Consider the following 23,614-nt stretch of genomic DNA (forward strand, 5'->3'; position numbering starts at 1 on the left):
TTTAGACAGTATTTGTATCAATAACACTACCGTAAATAGTTCAAATTGTGTAAAATATTTAGGCGCATATCTGGACTCTCATTTAACGTTGAAGACTCACATTGCTGCCAAATGTAGAGCTGCCATGGCAGGACTTCGACTTGTAAGAAACATTAGACATTTACTAACCAAGGATGCTTGCCATACTATTGTTTTAGGACTAGTGATAAGTCACTTAGATTATGCTAACTCCCTCTATGCTAATCTACCAAATGTTGTTATTATGATGCTTCAGAGAATTCAAAACATGGCTGCCAAACTTGTTCTGAAAAGAGGAAAGGAGGATAGTGCTTCTGAAGCTTTAAAGGAGTTGCATTGGCTTCCCATCAGACAAAGAATTCTGCACAAAATATTAACGCTGGTCTTTAAATGCGTTGTTGATAAATCTGCTCCTCAATATCTTATATCTAGATTCACTTTAGCACCACAATCTAGTAGGTCTCTACGTTCAAATAATATTCTTTATAAACTGATCATTCCACGAACACAGAGGGCCACTTTTGCTTCAAGAGCAATAAGTGTATTTGGCGCCGAGCAATGGAATAAATTACCTAACCATGTCAAACATTCTGAGAATCTTGCAATTTTTAAAAGAAAACTCAAAACATATTTATTTCCTGGCTAATCACTTTTATATTCAATTTTTCAATTTTTGTATTCTTTATATTTCATATTTTTGAATTTCTCTTTTACATTTTATATAACATTTTGCATTTTCTATTTTTCTCTTTGAATTTCATAGCAATTGTATATTTTTGTACATTCATCTAGTATATTTTTCTACGCCATTTGAGATCTTATTTTCTTATAATTGGTTTTTCTATCTTTGTATTTTGATGTTAAGCGCAACCGAAAACTTTGTTGGGGTTGCGCTATATGAAATTCAATAAATAATAATAATAATAAATAGTTTGACACAAAATCACAACTTATGCGTAAATCTAATCAGCGAGGAACTCAACATGCTACAAAATGATTATTGATCAAATGTCATCGATTGAACAATTTGTGGAAAATTGATAAATTGATAATTTATTTAATGGCGCCATTTCAACATTTTGTGCAGGATGAATTCCAACAAAATGGCAGAGAAAGATCTTAACATTTTTTTGACGGCGCCTAAAGATCTTTAACATTTCTGACGGCGCCTTACGTTTCCACATAACGAACTGCTTTAAGCAAGTGGAACATATTCGCTCAAGAGGTCGACGAATGTTGACATTTAACAAATGTAATGGAATAGGTAAAGTGAATTATCTTATATAAATTGAATGTTACATTTGTTTTTGGTTTCGATGACAATCGTAACCTTTTGCATTTATGATGGCGAATGTGTGTGTGCGTTTGTGAACGCGATAAAACGACAAACACGATATATGAAGAAGGGAAGGTCGGACCAATTTCATATTTGGTGTGTAGAAGTACCACATTGAGTACAAGAAGCCTATTGTTTAATTGGAGGTCGAATGTCATTTGGGGTCAACAGGGGTCAAATTGTGTAAACTATGTTTTACACAATATTTCACATTTAGTATGTTGATGTATCATATTAAGTACAAGAAGCCTGTTGTTGAGGTCAACGGTCATTTCAGGACAGCCTGTGTCATTGTGAGTTTATTGTTTGTCACATCACACTGCTTTCCACTGTATTACTAAGATCAAGTATGTTGTAAACCCTCCCCATACATTACGTTAGATTCATGAAGTTAACTGCCCATGTTACATCATCGAAACCACAATGTGTATTTGCATTCTGGTTCGTTTCTGTAAAACAAAATTCCCAACCACATTAAATTAAATTACTGAAGTTCACATACAATGCCGTGTAAAAGATTGTGTATAAGTTTAGGTGGTTCAAAGGGAATGAGGATAAAACCAACCATTTTCTAATCACATGCTTGTGTTGCAATTTAGTGACATACAAGTTTTTCAGAAAACCAAAACATTTATCTATATGATAGTAATATGGAATATTCTTGACGCGGTTTGTCGCTGAAGCCTATAGGGAGTATTTGATATAACGTATTCACTTTCTCCTTCTGGGGTTGTTGATAGCTATCTTTGTTCTCAGAGTGCAGAATGTAGCGATAACAGCATTGGATCACAAACAAATTTCACTACACCCTCCCCCCCCCCCACCTCGTCAAACCTCTATAACCTTTGTACATGTACGTGACTCCTGTGAAGTCATGATGAAAGTTGAAACGCCTCTCCCTCGGGAGAGATTTCTAGGTTAAAATAGTGATTGGCAGCGTAAACTGTTCTTTGTTTATTGAATATTTCCACGATTATATATCTTGGCATAACGACTAACATGAAGTTTGCAGTAAAGACAAAGAACAAGAAAAGCAGGAAAGAAGACCCCCTCCCCCCCCCCCCCCAAAAAAAGAGTTTCGTGCTTCGTCTGAAATCCTGAAAGAGACCAGACTATACTTTAAATTACAAAAAGGGGACCATGCATGGGAAACATATTTCCCCCTCCCGATCATAATATTTCAAGCCCCCCCCCCAGTCCTGTCGTCTCCGGTAAGACAAACATAAGCCCGTGTTGTGTTTGTCCACCTACTCCACCCCTCCCCAAATGGTGTGCTTCCCGTCCACTTGTCACCCCTTCCACTGTGGAAAAAATTGGTGCCGCCACCGCATATAACCTGGAGGTTCTGAGTCGGGGGGGGAGGGGGCAAGGGCTAAAACTGTATCAGTAAGTATGGTGAGCTTGCTTTGATTTTTCGTGTCGATTCTGTACACATTGAATGACTTTTCATAAAACATATTGCGAAGATCCGTTTAATTCTCATCACATGGAATAAGGATATACGAGCCTAAGTGTAATAATGACAGTCACCATATAGTAGCCTATTCCGAGTTTGCGCGCGAAAATTTGCAGACGACTAGTAAACTAATCTCATCTATTTTTGGTTTCATCAGAATTACCACAACGCCGGACAAGTTAGCGAGCAGTACTTGTACGAAGAGTGGTTTGCTTAAAATATCGACAAGACGAATACAGGGATTAGCCGAGATCATTCGTGGAAAAAAAAAGAAGCAATTTCATCTTCCACACTTTCATTTTGAATCCAGTGAAGAGCAACATGATATATACGGCCGCTGAAAATGAGATGAACATTTTGCCTGTTTGCCAACTGTTTTAATATCGGTAAAAATCTATGACAGATTTTTCTTTCACTGACGAAGTTTGATTCTATCGATATTAGAGAGAATGAGGATGGTTTCAAATAAAAGGCAATAGCCCTTAAGCCTTCACAATCTTGTCTGATCGTTATGAATAAGCAAACTAAATATTAACACACCAAAAACAACAAAATCATGTTTGATCTTCCAGCAAATTTAATTCTGTGAAGAGATTTATTTATCTGTCTTTTCCCCTCGGCGTCTCTCTCTCTCTCTCTCTCTCTCTGAAGAATTGCTGCTGTCATTCCTTTTATAAATTGCCGACATCTTGATTTGAAAAATTAAAAAAAGTACGGGGAAATCTACCTCAGGCATTGCGTCGAAGAATCTCTTGACAAAATGAGTCAAATCTATCAATTTAATGAAGCCTTAGAATTTCTCAGAATGACTGAGTTTGCATTTTGATGCCGAATTTAGATCCAGGTTGTCAAATGCATCGGTTACTACAGAAAGAATATTTCTCTGGAAGTCAAAATCTTGGGAAATTCTTTAAAGATTGAGTACAATTTTTTTTCCCTAACTAATCTTGCGGAAATACATCACGTTTTTTTTCTTCTTAAGGGATGTCTTCATCTCAGTGAAAGTATATATTTGAGGGACAGAGATTATTCTGAATCCACAATGCCTTTACGATGCTGGAGATATCGTTTCGCTTATCGAGCTGTTTTTCTAATCTGCGTATCTTGGTACGCCGTGCAATTAATACAGACGTGTTTCTTATCGAGTCAAGAGAACAGACAACAACAACGACCGCTTCAATACAAATCCGATGGAACGCGAGAAATGCCAGAACAGAGTTACAACAAACTCTCTGAAATGCGACGAGTTAATAATAGCTCGGAACAGCAGGTGAAAGTTGATCAGTTCTTAGTCAGCGGACAGAGAGAAGAAAAAGAAGAAGAGATCAGGAAGAGTTTGAAGATCAATTCAGATGATAACTTGAAAAGGAGATTGGAAGGAGGTTCCCAAAGGAAACTGAAAGTTGTCGACACCCGGAGTAATCTCCAAGGTAAGCCTCCCTATCACCATATAAGACAAGATCATTAATACGTTTTAATCATTTGTTGTTTCTTATGTAAATACAAATTAGGTGTTGTCCGGTATGTATAGATACATGTTCACATGGTTTCATCAATGAAAGATCTAGAACGTGACCGATATAAAGCAAAAATAATCTCTATTCCCCCGATGATTTCCTTTAACAACAGCTATTACATGTAGTCGGATTTGTAAAGATTAAGGTATATACTAAGGTCATGACCCCAATATATATGGAGTATATGCTAAAGGTGATACTCATTCCAGTCGATATATTTCACGAAAGACTTATTCTCAAGTTCAGCGAAGTCCTCACATGATTGTCAGGTAACTTAAAGCGGCATCTACTGAAGATTATAACAGTTTACTCTTCAGTGATGGGAGGCCGCGGATAATCCCTTATTCAGTGGTGGAGACCACAACGTTTCAAACGTCCAGTGCAATTCCGTTGAGAGGAACGTTTGGGGTAGAGAAAGAATAAGGCTGGGAAATAGATTGACATTATCTGTATCGTTTGGCATTTGTCCTCATCTTCCAATGTGGAATGGAAGAGAGTGAGGTGCGGAGGCGATTGAATTGGGAGGGGAAGGGAATATACTCTATCGATTTATACACTTCATTGTCAATAGTTTCTTTTAATTTTAAGTTGTTACCATACATTATTTCTCTTACGTGAACGGTGAAAACACAAAATAATTCTCTGGTGAAAACGCACCCAATAGTTTGGCTAAAAGAAATAACAGCTTATCCTCAATTAGAAAACTTGTATATTTGCGCATCAAAAACTGCAAGTATATAAAGATTATTAGGAAACTTATAAAACAAACCGAAAACTAAAGTTAAAGTGACTCTATGGTATCATAGTTAGGCTTGATCAAGTCGTTGGATCACGTCGCAGGAACATACAGATGTTTGCGAAGTAATGTTAGGCACTGATATCTCCAACGATATAAGGAACGTGGTTTCTCTATGTTTGAGGTACAGATGCACGGTCACTAGTGTAGCACATTTCTATAACATTTGATAAATTTAGGCATATTTTGATAATTTGGTTTGATCTCGTGATCGTTTACTATAACGTTACCCTTCATATTTGGTTTCCCGCGACAACACACAATTCGTGTTTTCATCGAAAGGAAACCGCGTTAGTATACTCATATAGTCGTTTTATTATACCATGTGGACAGGACAGGACATGCCTTCTGAAGGGTATTTCAGACGGCAGTAATTACTTCAGACCTGCAGCATTAAATGTCTATATTTAGTCGTCGTTTTCTTTATCACTTTAATTCACACAAGACGCCTTTCCACTGAAGTTTCTGCACTTGATTTCGTCAAGGGAAATAAGTTAATAACTGAACCATCAGACCGTATACACACACACATATATAGAGAAAGAGAGATTGAGGGGGGTTTAATAAATTGACCAGAAAAAATCAACTGAAGTTTCCTTGAATGTTATGTATGGGTGAGTGGCAGATAAACCTATACTTTCACTGGGATATACGGCCGTATTAAAACACACACATGCATATATAATGAGGTACTAAGTTGAAAAAATGTAAAATAAGGAACGTGAGATTAAAAAGATGGGAATAATTAGAAATATGAACTTTATTAAAGAGGAATATAATATTAATAAAAACGATCTTGATGTAACTAAGTATATGCGTATTACTAATTCACTAGACCCGGTTCAAGTAGTTTTGACTGTACATTGTCAGCATCCATACAGGGATATATTAACCTTCCTTTCATATTTTTTTTTAATTATTTGAAACATGACCGATATAAGAGTAAAAAGAATTTGAAGATGTATATACCATGCAACTGGTTGTATTGATTAAAGCGGGAAATGTAACTGGCGTATTAGCTTCACTGTACAACTGCAGCCAAAGCGATAAAATAATTCCTCCTCATAAAATATTCGCTTATTTAACGTCCTATATAGATTATTCGTAACACGATATGTCAACTGCCGTCGACGCCCGCCGAAAAGCTATGTCTGTATACATAATGGACTCTAAAATTATCTTACATTTTTTTTTATGCACACGAGTCTGACGTTACACCGCCATTTAGTTGATCAAAACCGATAAATTGCACCAGACTTGACAACCACCACAATTCCACCCCCCCCCCCAGGAGAGATAAACCATGAATATCCATCTTCTTTTTTCTCTGGATTGCACCAGCAATGTACTTATGTTCTCTCTAGATGTACGCCATGCGCATAACATGCATAGCTTATAATATGCTATATACATCGGTCAAGAAGGGTATTTCCCTCAGTATGCTAGAAATTCAAATAATGGTCACCCATTGTTTGGTTTGAACAAGACAATGTTTTATTGCCTTCCTCGAATCATTTTCCCGCTTCTGAAACTTTTGGGAATAATTTCGAGATTATAAAGAAACCCGAAGGGAATATTTCTGAAAATTTAAAAACAATATATATATATATATATATATATATATATATATATATATATATATATATATATATATATATATATATAGGAATGTAGATATCCTAACAAGATAACCTATATGTAGACTATATATTATATATAATAGGCATGTATAGGTATATATTTGTGCAAGGAGCTGACATTTATATATATATATATATATATATATATATATATATATATATATATATATATATATATATATATATATATATATATATATATATATATATATATATGTATATATATATATATATATAAACATACATATAAACATAGGTATCATGCTTGCTTGGGTGGTGACGGAGATATCTGCCGTGTCTGCTGTATAGAGCTGTCACGGGATTCCGTCACGGTGATTGGGCTAGATTTATGACTCCCTTCAAGTTATCTTCACATATCGCGTTCCTCTTGTCAAATTGTCCGTTAACGCCAACTTATCATCAGTGTATATCAACTCGTCTGTTGGGAAAAGATGAAAATAATACGCTTTGACCATATTGATCTTTCTACCCATGGGGAGCTGTTACAGGTCGCTATCCATGTTCATCGTATATAAAGCAAGGAGGATTAGCTCCGTCAGTGCATAAGCGTGGAAGTGCGTGGGGGGGGGGGGGGTATCACGAAGTTGTAGCTCCCCGGTTTAGTATTACCTTGGGTATACTGGGTATTACCTGGGGTAATATTCAGGTGCTATATTAAAGCAGCATTTCGCGACCTTTTCTATGGTTTTTCTCAACCTCACTGATTCCACGATGCCATAACGACATACATAACTAGCTTATCTATTCTAATCTTACTTCAAATGGTGGCATAAAAGTCGAAAAATTTACAACTTTCAACTTTGTTTTTCTCTAAGATATTTTCCGTAGGGATCCAAATAAACCTCGCCCAAACTATGAATATTTAAAAGCTACGAACGTCATTGGCCAATACGTAATACAACACCATGCTTGATTTGTGTAGATTGTATGGCATGCAGTTGTACCAGGGAGCTGTTAGAGTCCAGCTCGCTGGTTGTACCATGGAGGTAACCAGGGAGTTGTTCCATAACAACTCCCTGGTTGTACCAAGTTACCAACTCGACGTTTGAATCTATTTTTAGCAACGGCTCATAACTAAGCCTGCATCTCTGATTGGGTAGATTCAAACTATTGGGTTGGGGGAACTGTATGCGATTAATATCAAATGTGGAATTTGTCGGTGGACACTTTTCTCATTATCTGCAAATGTCCTTTATTACTCGCCAATTAAAGCTTTTATCAGGGAAAAACTTGGCTAATATCTTAGTTTGCTGTTTTGTGATTGATATATGTAAAAACTCGATGGACTTGTCAAAAAAGTGGAAAACGGCGACAAAACGCAAAATGCTGCTTTAAGAGTGATCTGGAATAATATAACTGTAAATTTTCTCTAGATGCAGACATGTTTATAACTTTATACACTGTTAGCAGACAGCTTGACACGAGGAATGCACTCTATTATGATAATAACAGCTACCTAGTTATATTAGGGTAGACATGCTATAACATCCCCCGGTTGTAATAAGCGAGCAACACCGTAAGCTCGAATGTTCACGAGATGCATATGGATCATAGGCGTGATTTAGATTTCAGTTCACTATTTCAATAATGGTTTCCGATATGCTCATGAATGAGTCATGATTTAATTCATGTTTCCATGTTTGTGTCGGTCAAAGAAAGTCTGGCGGATCCTGTCTAAAATATTGACAATATACGATCACTTTAAACTAGGGATTTTAGTTTTCTAACTGGTTAAGTCCACCGACTCCAAAAATGGGCGCCATGGTTATATGAACTCCTTTTTGTTGTTTGTTATGCTTCTGATACAGTATAACTAGATTTCCTGCAGGACCGGGGACCCTACACATAGACAGTGATACGAGGGCAACGCGTTTTCAGTGGAGTGCTCTACAGCCGAGAAAACAAGCTGTTCGCAACCTCCTTAACAACCAAAGCGGCCGTTGGAATCAATGATCGGATGCATAAATAGGAAGGTGGACATTTATATTCGAGCAGGATCTCCTCTTTGTAAATTTGCCTTTGTAAATAAAAATACAAAAATTATTTAAAAAAATGTTGTAATCACTCAATCCCCAACCCCTTTATCTCCTCCCCCGTGAGAAGAAAGTTGTATAATCATTTCTCAACATTTAGGTTTATGTGGTATCATAACACAGTTACAGTAATGTACATCCGCTTAAAAACAAGGTTAACCTGCATTGCCGAAAAAAAAGAGACCTAACATGACCTAATGTAGTTATTGTTTTGACATATATTGAGGCATCATCATTCCCTTTTTCTGCCTTTATTTGAAAGAATATAACTCAAAGTATAGACGGTGTGAAGTTAGGGATGATTGAAGGTGACATCATGCACTTTAGAAATTCTTTGGCTAAATGTGGATATTACTCCGAGCGAGCAGATGGACGAGTTGTGGTTCAGTATGTGCTAAACTTGCTCCTCTTCTATAGCTTAAAATCTAAACGTTCGGGATACACTCATATGGAACGCGAAAAGGGCAAACGTTGTGTTAACTAAGTATGTTGTTGTCTAAACTAAAGTTGTTGCTGTTTTACCATGCTGTTGCTCAAACTCACGTTGATGTCTAAAATTCCATTGTCTGAACTTACGTCGTTGTCTAAACTTACGTTAAACTTAGCAACGAAATCAGTTTTCCCTTTTCGCGTTCCATAACACTGATATGGAAAATATACCTACCACGACAGGCAAAGACCTCAGCTATCATGATGTGGTGGGTATAGGATATGCCAGTTGAAAACTTCAATCTTTACATTAGGGGGGATTGAAAAGTAACGAAGTTCGTGTGTATAAGACAATGGAAGTCAATTAATTGTGGTACGGCACCTCATAGCCTAGTGTTAAATACTTTCAGAATAATGGTATGCTATATAGTTCTGGACTGATCGATGGGCGTGAGGTCTTAAAGCAAGATAGCTTATGCCTGTAATGAACATTTCGTCCTACGCATGTCCGACGATGGATATGAATACGGGGGTATTAGGCAAACAAGTTAAGCGATTTGGAGTATATAAACCCGCAGTAGTTTATTTGCTATGGATACTAACAATCAAATTCTCAGTTTACCAAAACAGAATTTCTCCCATTTAAATCTAGACGCTTCCTAACGTCACAGTCTTTTCTTTAAGAAGAGTAAAAGTACTCATATAACTTCGGAAGCGAGTAAACATATTCTGTGATCCGTAGAGTGATGCTTGGCAACTTGATATAACATTAACGACCGCCGTGAGATATCTGGGTCGAGAGGATGTTTGAGTGTTGACGGAAATTGGGCCGATGACTCGCAATTCGCTTTATTTGCCTATAGATACCACGCCAAGAATTCTCTTGTCTTATTCTCCAATTGTCTTATTTCCCAAATTGTCTGATAGCCTGCACGATGGACAAAGTTACATGTGCGTAATGCTTATAAAATATGACAGAAATCCGATATGCCCAAGCAAGCCACTGTATCTCAGTACAGGACTGTATCACCCACTACAATAAATTAAACTCCATTGAACAGATTGCAGAAATATTTGAGATTGCCAATAAAATAAGATAGAATGAGAAAATATAATTTGAAGTTTACTGAACCTAAACCATGACGTAATACACGATTAAATATAATCCTGTCGAAAGCCAAATCAATCATCAAATTTTCAGTATCTGAAGTTTATGTTGTGGCACATGTCTGTACACAACTTCTTAATTTGCCGTTTCAAGCTTCTTCTTCTTTTTCTCTATCACTGACTTCATCTTACGGTCACTTAAGTTAATTAAGTAACTCGTACATATCAAAATATAAAGATGAGTTTGAGAACTGTTTGTTTTTTTGAAACAATGCCCAGTTGCCACTGAGAGACCAACAAAAAAACAGTGGGCAGGACCATTTTACACCGGGCCATGTTTTATCTTCAGTTACGTAAAGTTGTAAAAAGTGAAAAATGGGTCAAGTTAAGTTTGTTTTATTATTTAGCAGACCTCCTTTTTGTTGGATGTAGAACATATGAAGGATCAAATTCGGTAATAAAGGCACTTTCTCTGACCCCGTGACCCACAAAATCTGGCTAATTTCACGGCTTTTGATTATCAAAAGCTTACCAATTAATTAAGGGTTAACACCTCAGTTATATATTGAAGTGACAGAGCAACTCAAGTGAAAAAATCTTGAGTGTACTCTTGTGCAGGGGCATAGAAGTAAGAGTCAGTGCAAATGCAGTAGCATCGGCATATATCAAGCTAATTTGAAGTGTTTTCCAACAAGTGTTTCAGAGAATTGCGCAGCGTGGGCTTGTTCCTTTTTGCTGTCTTTCTGCTCATATATAGGAGCCCTACCACCTTCTTATTACGTCATCATCCTACCGTCCAATCAGAGTAATGATTCACTGATCTCAACATTACTCAATTACGTAACGAAATGAAGCCGCAGACCCTCGACCCCGGGGAAGGGGGGATGAGTCACATACGGTAATTTCAACAACACTGGACATTTGTCTGACTCCTGCCCCTTTCCCCGCCCTCACCTCGCATCTATACCTGGATCCCTGCAAAAGCCATCCTATTGGATAGCAGTTCATAAGCCTTACGCCTGAAGGACAATCCATTCACCTCCACCCCATCCCCACCCCTCACGATCAATATTCGATAAGTAGCAATCTGACGTAGCGTATACATCTTAATTTCACCCGATGACTTACAAATCTAGATGGTCGTACTATAATGCGAAATCGATAGTCTTGCTGAAAGTTTTCACTGTACAAGCTCCGACTCGTTGTATAACTGACACGTTGCCCATTAATGGCACTTACAGTTTTGACAGTTTATATTTTTTCAGGCTATGGCTATAAGTAACTCTCTTGGTCACAAAGGTTCACAAACACAGTTCTATCACTGTGAAGTTTGTGAATACGTATTTCCTACGTTTCCTTTTCTAAATCCATCTATAGAGGGGTGGGTCTATAACATAGCCAAAATTTGCCCCAGTTTTAAACCTATAAGATACATTATACACTTTAAGATCCGAAGTTCGAATATCAGAAATAACTATAAAAAAAAATCTCCTGGTGTTGATTATGAGTCTTATTTCTGACAACTCTCGGATGCATTGATATCGACTGACGTCAAGTGGAGTCAACACCTTGTATGAACGCTAGCAAGTTTTTTTCGTCTTTGTGTAAACACTGCACCCTACCATGTGATAGAATTTACAGCTGTGACTGAGGTGCAAGCCGATTAACATTAATCAAGTTCACACGTTAATTCGAGACAGTGACCTCGTAAAGTTACTGCGATCAATTGTAGAAAGTACTTGGAAGGTGTCAATGAGTTGAACTTCATCCATTTCCTGTCGGTTGGTAGGTAAATGGCGGTCTGTAATGTTTCATGACATCGTAACACGTATATTCGCCGTTGTGCGCTATACAGAAACATGGAACACCAGTAGAAGCATAATTGATGGTAGATGGCGGTTTGTTGTATATAATAAAATTTTGACATCATAGGAGGCATATTCACCGTTGTAGGATATACAGAAAGCATAGCAAAGGCAATGATAATAATGTAAACATATTTCATCTTATATAGGCTAGGTATCGTCGCGTACTTTTACCGTTATCATCACTTGGGTGTCTTTTGGCGTTCCATAATACAACCAATTAGGACTTGGGTCGGCGCACACTCCCCACTCTCCTTGTAATATTCAAAAATGCAAGTTTGTTTTGATTTCTGTATCTCTCGCCACATCGGCGCCGGGAGCCAAGTCCTACACACGTGGGCAATTTGAAGCCTTCGTTTTCCTTAACTTTATGAAAATGAGAAATACATTACTCTTTATTCCATATGTTCCCCGGGACCCTCATATTGTCCCTGGGTCTCCCGGGCTTTAGCGCCCTGATTCACTACTTCTCGTCAGCCGTGGCTTTGACCATTTTGATGTGACTGGGGGATGGGGGAGAAGCAAGTGCTCACGAGAACACATTTCACGTACATCAACCTTCTCATTACTCGCCCAACATGTTGCTGGATGCAAAATAAGGAGATAAAATAACCTCGTTTCCAATCATCTCCATAGATACACTTATCCACGCAGAAACAAAAACCCTAGAACAGAGGATATCAATCCTTCTTCAAATACGGTCATTTTGAGCGCGAAAGGTGACTTTCAACTGCATCATTGCTAAAAAATGACCTCATTTTGGGTCAACGTCTCCTGGAGCATGCCGCATGAAGATAATGGGAAATCGTTATCACTCATATACCCATGTGCATATGTGGTAATAGCCAAAAGAAAACCCCATCAGTACCTAAGAACAGATATAATCCTATATGCAAATTAGTTACACTGGCCTGCAGTGCCGATGCTATCAGGACCACATAGGTATCGCACCACAATTAGAGTAGTGCACGTCCGCCATTGTCGGAAAATAGCCCTAAAGTGACCTACTGTGTCGTTTTTTTGGGCATTTTCTGAGTCATCGCCATATTTTTTTTATGCTAGGATATTGAAGAGGATGAAATAAACTACTGATGGTCTAAAAATCTGGAGTAGGCCTATTGAAGTTGATCTAAGGTATTTTAGAAAATCTTGGGTAAAAACTGGAATATTCCGCAGCGACAGCTGGCTGATGGGTGGGGAAGCACTATGATAAACTTTCAGCTCTTCTAGCTCAAAAACTAAACCGTCATTGTGGCAAATGTCGAATGTTTTATGATAGCCCAAGCCATTAGCTATTATATGGTGGGTAGTACATGTTAGTTAAAAACTTCAATGCTCTATCGGCCTTGGAAAGTGCCGCGTTTATTGTGTAAGTCAATGGGAGCAATTCATTGTGGTGCGGTACCTATATGTTCGCTTCTGCTTTAAATTATGTTCCTTATATACGTATATAGACTTTGAATAGGCCTATATTTGCCGCTTTTGTCGTATGGGACTATGGGTGATCATTTCGTTTTAGTCTTTCTTGATACGGTATGAACAGTATTGTAAGGAATGTGTTTGACCGCCTGTTCATAAAACAAGAAAAGCTAAGAGGTAAATTTATTTTTCGTCTTACAAAAGGAGGAAGGTATAACCATGGAGGTAAAACAGTCTGTTTACCTCCATGGTATAACCTAACCACGCCGGTGAAATCTTTCCTTCATTTTCCCAGGTGCCATTTGCTTTATTCTGAGTTACTTGCCTTCTCAAACAACTTTCTTCCAAAGTCATGAAGACACCTGCAGTCAAGACAACCCCATTGTCCCTTTATTCATTTATGCATTATTTATGCTTCATTTAGGCTTTATGTTTTTAGCTCTCATCAGTCCGCGTTTCATGATTGTATAAATCGATCGAAAACTCATAATTCAGAAATATGGTAAATATGGTAATATTGCAAGGGCAAGATTAATTACTTTGTACTCGCGTTTCATAGGGCGGCATTTTACTTGAATAATATAAGGGGCATTCTCTATTTGTCTCGTACCCATGCTGTTGTAATCTGCTTCAAGTCCAGACAGAGTTCATGTATACTATTTAACTATAAACTTCTATTCAACAGGTTTTTTTTTGTAGAACCTTTATTTTACGCTTTATCGCATGATCGTGGAAATCGCCGTCGGGATAAAATGAACGACCCTGGTCACTCGTTGAATAATTTCCGGGATCAGAATGCTTCAGGTTGTGTAATTAGGTACTGTCATGATTAGTTAGATGTTCTACACATGTTTACGGCTTTTGCTTCTTTTATACTTCTTTGTTATCTTGCACGATCCATCGAAGGCCAACGGAGCAGATTCAAAAATACTCTTAAAACGGATAAGGTATTCATCACCGGCTTAAGTAGAAGCACGTTTTCGCTTCAGAATTTTATCAACTTTTTTTTTCTTCAATCGGTCTCATATCAAAATGGACAATCTAAAAGTGGGTAAAACGTATTTCAGTATTCTTTATATTGATTGGACTGTTTACTCGTACTCCTCTCTCTGTTGCCGTCACGTTCGTCACGTGACCGGAAATGAACATTTCTGACCAACCTTAAACGAAATACGGTACCGTAGTTGTTGTTGCAAATTTGAACATATCTATTGGGGTCAACTATACAGGTCAGAAATGTTCAGATTCAGTTTTCATCACTTATAAACTCATACATTTGCGAAATTTATTTCTAGGCCGTAACATATCTAGACTTCCTAAACATTCTATTCAATGACTGAGTCATTCCAACTTCAAAAGTTCATATAAACAGAACCCAAACACATCGTGTGATATTAGAGCAAATATATATCCGCTATATCTCTGACTATGAAACATAGTTCGCTAACTCGTGGAGATAGAAGAGGCTAACTCCAATGGCAAACTCAATGTTGATCAAGAATCCCCCGCCCCTCTCCCCCCCCCCCTTGTCCTCCACTCCAATTTGGTACTTCATATAGTACCCTTTATTCTGCTTTCGTGGATGTCGTTTCACAATTTAAAGTAAAATGCGAAATTTTCTTTTGGAGGTATTTTGATCGAAATATGCTATATATATATACATGCATCGTTCACGCTTTAATATTCTAACTTTATCCTTATATACTCTATATCAGTACACCACATCACGCTGTGATATATCCTGTCGGATGACCAATCAGTTTAATTTGTTTAGTCAATATATGACGCCAACCTTGACCATTCATCCTTGACCATTCACTCTTTACAATGTCACATATAGATGCAATCACCATTACCCAACGTTGCGTGAATAAAGAAAGGCAGATGTCTTACATACCTGACTTGCCTATTGGCAACATATATTTCTTAAAACTTTATGCAGATTTCGAACTGTTTCGCTCTTTGAAGGGTTTTTCCTTAGTAACTTGCCTTGAACTATTGTAATTATTTGACGTTTTCTTTTTCTTATTCTGGAGCTGGTGAGAAGACTGCTCCCTCTCTCAGATTTGGTAAATAACTTCTTCGCCACACTTTGTGATGTAAGAATTATTATATTTAAAATGCATAGTCACCCTCCTGAACTGCACTGTCAATGCATTTTAGTTGAGTTTTAGTTTAGTCGAAAAGTTTTTGAATAATTTCCAATTCAACCCTTCACAACTCCCCCCCCCCCCCAACACATATACAAACACCCACGCAATTGCAGACAACATGCAACTATAGTGCTCAATCTAAGTAGACCCACTGTGGATTTTACGTTTTCATACACTCATCCTGAAACTTGTGAGCAAGGGACCTCACTACAAGGATGAAACTAAACGATTATTATCAACATCCTTTGACTGCAAGGTTAAGAGTAAGTTTATTTCAAGTTCCCCGACCTTGATAGTTGTTTTAATGAAATCCTTTACCCGGTGTTGGAATTACCGGTATGAAAAAGCAATTCTGCTCTTTCATAGCTAGGGATTGAGCTACATAGCCTGATAAAACCGCTGAAAGCATCATCTTTCCACAACTGCAGGGCTGTTGAACTTGAACAAGTCTTGGTACAACTGGTTGTTGTTGAAGAACAAGTCCTTTCTCAATAGATGGCTATCGACAGAAGCTATACGTAGCGAGCATTTTTGTCATGGCGGGGGTGGGGGGGGGGAGGCGGTAAGATTTTATGTCATCCTGGGTACGTATCTTACGGAGAGGGGAAAGAAGTTGAACCCTCCCCCTTATGTACTGCACACTAGTTTTTTTTTTAATTTTCTGTCTGTCAGTGTGGGGGGGGGCGGATAATCCCCAGAGAAATATACTTGGTTGGGCCCCTGGTTATTTATATATAATTATAATAATAATGACAACAACAACAACAACAACGAGGCAGTTATTTTTTACGACGCTTAAGCGACCACGCGTGTGGGAGAGGCCCACTAGGGCTTATGGAATTCAACTTTCACCCTATTGAAAATTTTTAACGGAAATTAGGATATCTTTTCAATTTAGAAAGTCATTTCAGATGGGAAACCGTAGATTTCTCTTGGATGAAAACCCCCCAAAGGGGGTAGGGAGAAACGGCATGTGCATGAGATAAATAGCAGTTAATCTCATTGATTGTCCGTAGACGTCTCGCACCTTGGCTATGCAGACTCTTCTTCATCGGTTCAGTTCTCGACCAGTGGAATACGATATTGTCACGTCACTGTTCCCATGGTAACTGAGCCGGTCTCGTATAGGTTGAAAAGGGCAAACTGTTGTTAAATATTCACTCTATATAACTGTTTGTTATCGAGTATTAACTATCGGTATCTACACCTCAGTCTATTATGTATCTGAATATTTGTTTGTAGGTACAGTGTAATTATCAAGGCAGTCAAATTGACCGTATGACTTTTACTATATTCTCATATAGTCTTCCTTAAATCATAACCGTTTTTTTATGGTAACAATCACGTGGTTTAATATGGGTTCAACAGGATGAAAGGATGTTTTGTTATTCTTTGATTCCGCACGGCTATATCATAATCTTTATGAACTAAATAATGCTTCCGTTTGATGTTGTTCAGTTTATTTTGAGGCAACACTAAGAACGATTTTTGACAGTTAGTTTTCAGGCGTTAGTCTTGCATTTATTTATCTGTAAGTCCACCGAGACTGGTATCTGAAATAGAATATTCTTCTTACACAATTATCACGACATTCCAGACAGTTTCTCGTTAATCGCCCTTTGGGGAAGCCCGTTCCTCCCTTCCCTGTTTTCGAATGACTACATATTTTCCTATCAAGAGAATGGTGTTTCGTGCTTCGGGCTACGTTAACACTAACTGCGTCAAAACTTAAATCACAAAAATAAATTTAAATATCATTTCAAAAGATAGCATCGTTTTGCATCTAAGCACCCTTTATTATAAAACTAGACCCCTCCCCAAACAGTGTTCTTTACGATAAAAGAAGGACTCGATAACATCTTCAGTAATTAACCCCCCACCCCGCCCCCACCCCATAGAAACGTCTGCCCACGGGCATGAGATGTGTGGTGTTTCCAAATAATCAGATAAACTTCAGGCTTTACAAACCATGTAGTTATAGTCCTCTCAATCGAATGCGCCATTATAGCAATATGCTTATAGTGTAACATAGAGTTGCGCGTTGCTGTTTTCTCATAACCCTGTTGTAACATATATGTAGACGACCATTAAGAGATTGCTAGCAAGATAACGTACATGGAAAGACAAGTTGTTTGTGAGTTTTTTTTTGTTGCGGGAACCGAGTCGGGCTGAGTAGTTATGTACTCGACGTACTCATATTTTGCTAACATAGTTTTCTTACTCGTATTTGGCCTAATAGGATACGTACTCGTTTCGTAGGATTTTTTAAATCTAGTACAGATATAGGCTGTACAAGATTACGTAATGGAACTCGCGTTCCAGAGTTTGAACTCGCTCTCATACTATGAGGAGAATTATTGTAGTGCCCGTGCGCGCTACAATATTGGCATAACTGGCCAAGTGAACGATGCCTACATGACTGGACGTTGAAACTCAAAGTTTCATATAGTCTCTGTACATTTGCAGTTTCAGAGGCTAGCTGCGTAGCCAACTCATTCTGAGCCTGTCACGGCGCCCATGAACAAGCGCCATCATCACTTGGTAGGTACCTATATGACTATACTCTCTGGTGCGTTGTCCGCCCAAACAATGACGTACTCAATTATGTGTAACTCCTGCCCCCCCACTCCCCTCATTTTCCAACTTGTGTCGGACTGCCGGGTTCCGTACATACTATGGTATGATAGTGTTACATGCAAATAACGTATAGCCTACTTGCCAATATCTGTCCTTCGATAAACAAATCTGTTTGTATAGGTTTAAAAAACTCTTTTGTGTCATTTCTACCGTACTTTCACAAAATATAAATGTTCAGTCATTGAAACTCCCAAATGGCGTTCCATATAAACATCGACGTTAATCTTATCTATATATATTCATTTTACATTCATATTGAAATAAGTAAAACGTATCCTTTGCAGGCTTTATCAGTTTTGACTAAATTAAAATTGATTTTATGACTTCCATTAGAGTTAAGACAAATTTTATTACGTCCAAAATTGGAAATTTTAGTAATCAATTATTTATCTGATACCTAAGTGATATACCGCAATCAGGTTTTCTCAGGTCACCTACAATAAACAGGCGATCTTATAACCGCCAAACAAAATCCCCTGAGAAAACAAATTACCATGGTGAGTTAGGGATGGCTTAAAGGAACCGTCTGAGTTTTTAAGAATATATTGATAAGCTCACAACAATATGACCAGTTATACAGCATGATACAGTGAGGGGGCTTATCTAGGCTTTCTTTGTATACAGAGGCCCAATACTTTTCGAGGATCTATTTTCTACACACAAATAAACAAAGAATTTTCTGACAATTGTTTTGGGTGCTAGACAAATACTTTTTATTAGGGGGGGGGGGGGGCTAGGACCCGGGCAAATCATGGTTACGCCACTGGATGTAGTTTATGTGTTTATGTATTTATGTGTTATGGAAGTTTCGCAACTTGAAAACATATTTATAATATTAGTTTCGTAAATGTGAGATATCAGGTCACCACTGGCGAGTTAAGGATTTTCTGGAAGGAGGCGGGCGAGGGGGGGGGGGGGGTTGGGGATGGGCGAATGCAAGTATCTGTAGGTGTCGATTTACTGTAGGCAGACATTCAGTAAAACGTAAGGACTGCGCGCTCTCGAAGCCTGCTAAAAGTTTGCACACTATATATTCCTTTTTGAAATCCAAATGCTGTAATTAGCCAATTTTTAATGCTACATGAACAAAATATCAGACGGGGTAGGAGTTGGGCCTGACCAACCCTCTCCTCTCCTCCTTCCCGGATCGGCACCTTCCTGTCTAAAACGTTCGGGCATGCAATGAAACGTTGCTAAAGACAAATTCAATATTTTCATCCTACTTTTCAGTATTTCTTTTTTTTAAATCTCATCAGATCCCCCTTTAAAAGTTTGCAGCGATAAAGTCTGGTCGGTACAATAGCCTCTAAACCGAGGAGTCGCCAATCCATTCGTTTATTTTAGTGCGTCTATTCAGTTGAATAACAATATTTTCGATATGTTGAGGATACCCAGTTTGACCTTGTTTTTATAACCTAAGTTATCATGTAGCCTTAAGTAATTTATTTCCACCATTTTAGACAAATACAAAGCTTTTCAGTAGCAAATAGAGACCAGTGCCCTTGTACTTCCAAGCCGTGTAGTGTTTACATAATTATTTTGTGAATATAATTCTTTTTTCACAGGGGTCAAATGACCCGCGAAGGGAAGGCAAAAAAGAGCGTATCGAAAAACACATCAAGATAATTACATACAGGATACATTTGTTTTCATGGTCGATTAGTCCATAACACGGTATTTGAAGTATAATATACACGTTCTTAATCACCTTGTACATATAACATAAAACTAACGGGATACATGGGCCAATACAAGGTTACATAATGGCAAAGTTGAGCATATATATAGGTTCTGTAGACCTATATGGGGCAGTATAAGGCAACAATAAGTTCTGAGTTTTGTTTGGATATCATTTTACATGCAACCACGACAGCTGACAGACCAATGGAATACATACACGAGTTACAAATATAGCAACGCGGAACATATTCTCTTTACTGGATCAACAATGCAACAGTAACTTATAAAATAGCGGGGAAAAAAATAGAATATTGTGTCATATGCAATTACAACATCCTCTCAAAACCATTCAACTTTTGATCATATTTGTTTCAAGTCACAATCAAGTTCAATGTTAAACATTTATCATATTTTATGTGTGTCCCAGTAGGTACAATTGGATTGTAGTGATAGCGTGACAGTTCAATACAAAATGTCAACGCAATGTCATCTAGTATATAGGCTAGGCTTGGTAAACCTGCTGTGAAAGCGTGGTATAAGCCTATACAGGTTTACATAATTATTTACATAATGCCCTTTGAAACGTTTCTAACCCGCTCTGCAGAGACTTTCAGTCATGGTCACTTAAACAATGGACGAGGTATTACCCGGACCATTTAATATATATTCAGTAGCCTACGTCAGTTTAAGGCGTATAAAAGTGTCCTTCATACGATATTATTTCCACTTCGAATAAAAAATAAATAAATAAATGTGTAGCAAGTAGATTTTTTCTGGTGTGTTGATCTTTGTTAATTTAATATTAAAGCAAAGAACAACCAAAAAACAAACAAAAACAATATATATATATATATATATATATACATATATATATTTATATATACATACATACATATATAATTGTGTGTAGAAACATCTGCCCGCCAATAATAAACCAATAAATGAACAATATAGCCGGAATAGCCAAGTAACAAGCACTATAACAGCGGCTGCATCAATTTATTCTTGGTTTGGAAAGAAAAGGAATCGATACAAGGCCAGTCCAGTAAGAAGAGAAGTTGTGATAATTCAGTAGTAAGGACAGCTGTTTCATCTTTTTACGTATCTTGGGGCCTTAATTAATGTCAATGTTAATCCACAGTTCTATGAATTCTAATAACTCGGCCGAAATATGTTCTACTAACTTCCAACTTAGAACACCTATTTGTTTTGGTGACATTCAACATCAACAATATATACATTTTTCCATTGCGTCTTGTGTTGCATCTAAAGAACTGACCTATGGGCAGTGTGTTATACTATATATAGTCCAGTCATCTGATGACCCTCTGCTGCTTAGAGGGTCATTTCTCAAACTATTAATGTGAATTTCAAATACAGTCTGGACTTTTAACGGTCCACTACGAAATACCTAGATTAATTTTGTGCCTAAAGTCACCCCTTTTACGACGGAAAGTGCATTTAGAATATTAAAGTGATTTTCGAAATGTTTTGATTTGGGAGCACACAGTAATTTATGTTCACCAAATATATGCAATCGATTCAATTTCATGGAGCCACCCTATATCTCAAAATGATTTTAGATCCGGTTAGGTCATAATTCATCATTTTATGGATATGATAATTTGCTCTAGCCGCACAGTACCCTCTTGAGTCTTTTATATAGCAACGGGCCTGCCCAGTGCGTATACACCTGCCTATATCCGTATGCAATTTATCCTATCATGTATATGTATAGTAACATAGTTGTATAGGCCTATCCATGGTAGTCTGATATTTTCCGAGACACGACTGCGAAACATTACGTCGGGGGGAGGCCATTGATTCAGAAACCTTCAGTTTGCCAATCATCGCAAAATTGTTGAAGCAAATAAAGTGCCCGAATCCAATTTCCAACTTTGATTACATCCGCGATTAGCTTCAACAGTTCTAAGGGAATGCGAGAATGATGATCGACTGAACCGTAAAGTTGAACTGGGTAAAAACTAAATAACTGAACGAGAATAAAAAAGGGGGCCTGTGCGTATAGAATTTGGCAAATTTAACCAAAAACAAGACAATAAAATAATAATAATAGTGATAATAAAATTGGTGTGAATTACGGCAAAATATCATTTCACTATTTCTTTATTGGATCACCTTCTTTATATTAAATATCTTTTCTTTTCTTTTCCGTTTTTTTTCTCCTTTGCAGCGGAGGGCCTTCAGCAGGATCAAATTTTCGTTCAAACCAATTTATCAGGCATGATAATCAAAAATATCCCCGCTGTGCAGAGTGTCCCAAGGGCCGCCGTTGGAAAGAGAGTTAAAGAATACGAATATGCTCGGATAAATCAAAATACAGAACAGCGAAAAATAAAGTGGAAACTGTCAGATATAAACCCCGTCATTTCTGCAGGAGAGATGGGGACAGGGGTTCAACTCTCTCCCGGTGAACTCAAAAGATCGAAGGAGATGTTCCCTCTTTATCAATTTGATTCAGTCGTCAGCGATAAAATTGCCTTGAATAGACGTTTGCCAGATGATCGTCCTCCGAGGTAATCATTATAATGTATTGAAAAATTTCATTATACAGCCGTTGATTGTAAAACGTCTCTGCAAGAAACATGTTTAAATGTATTGGAAGAATTCCAGGCTATATGCCTTTTCATGTATGCCATTGCATATGGAGATATGTTTTTCCATAACGCCAGAGATATAAGCGTGCATACTTTGGAGTGAACACCGTAATTTGAAAGTTCCTGTCAGGGTTGTCATTTGGCTGAACTCCAGCCAATTTTGGAAAAATAAATTGACCGAATTTTTATGGCTCTAATTGTCCACCAAAAGAAAAGGTTTCGACGATAAGAGTTGTTTGCCCGAATTTTGGCTGAAATTTGGCCGTAGAATGTGAGTCTCAGGCATATCCGTAATAAAGCAAAAAAAAACCTATATATTTGATCAACTCACAAAAGAAAATTAGTTTCTGAAAGGGTCATGTGTTCAAGTTACAAATGGAAGTTATTATTTAACCTTTGTTAAACTGAACACGTGACATTAATTCATTGACAATCTCAGCTGTTTAAAACCTGACCATTTTAGCATTTCTAGCAATATTACATTCTGTTTTAAGTTTGGCAGTGTAAACGGTCAGCTGCTTGGCTGAATTTCAATGACAATTTGGCCATCAAGCTGTTTTCCAATTTGGCAACGCAGTCCATTTATTCTACTTTACATGATCGAGCAATAGAGTAGTACTACTAGAACTACTGTACTAGTAATGGTATACACTGGCTTAAAAAGTAGGCCGTGGCTATTCTTACGACTAGTTGTAACAATTATTTCTAAACTATTCTTACAACATCGGCGAATTCAAGCGAAATCAAAGTATATAAAGCAACTGCGCATGTAGTAGGGGTAACCCTTACCCTAACTCTAACCCTCAATCCAACCCTAACCCTAAAACTAACCCAAACCGGAAATTATTGTTACTCCTGGTCATAAAAATAGTACTCCAGTCGTAAAGAA

The 23,614-nt window shown here is 37.6% G+C and overlaps 1 protein-coding gene across 1 annotated transcript in view; it reads left to right on the top strand.

Annotated features, from left to right (window-relative positions):
• LOC139958994 (polypeptide N-acetylgalactosaminyltransferase 1-like) overlaps window positions 1-23,614 on the top strand; it is a 61,704-nt gene that overhangs the window by 20,193 nt on the left and 17,897 nt on the right. Inside the window, exons 2-4 of the mRNA XM_071956464.1 lie at window positions 2,968-3,196; window positions 3,810-4,240; window positions 22,302-22,644. Coding sequence (XP_071812565.1) covers window positions 3,853-4,240; window positions 22,302-22,644 — 731 coding nt within the window. The 5' untranslated portion in view covers window positions 2,968-3,196; window positions 3,810-3,852. The remainder of the gene's footprint in view (window positions 1-2,967; window positions 3,197-3,809; window positions 4,241-22,301; window positions 22,645-23,614) is intronic.

This window comes from Apostichopus japonicus, chromosome 18, assembly GCF_037975245.1.
Source record: "Apostichopus japonicus isolate 1M-3 chromosome 18, ASM3797524v1, whole genome shotgun sequence".
Lineage (NCBI taxonomy): Eukaryota > Metazoa > Echinodermata > Holothuroidea > Aspidochirotida > Stichopodidae > Apostichopus > Apostichopus japonicus.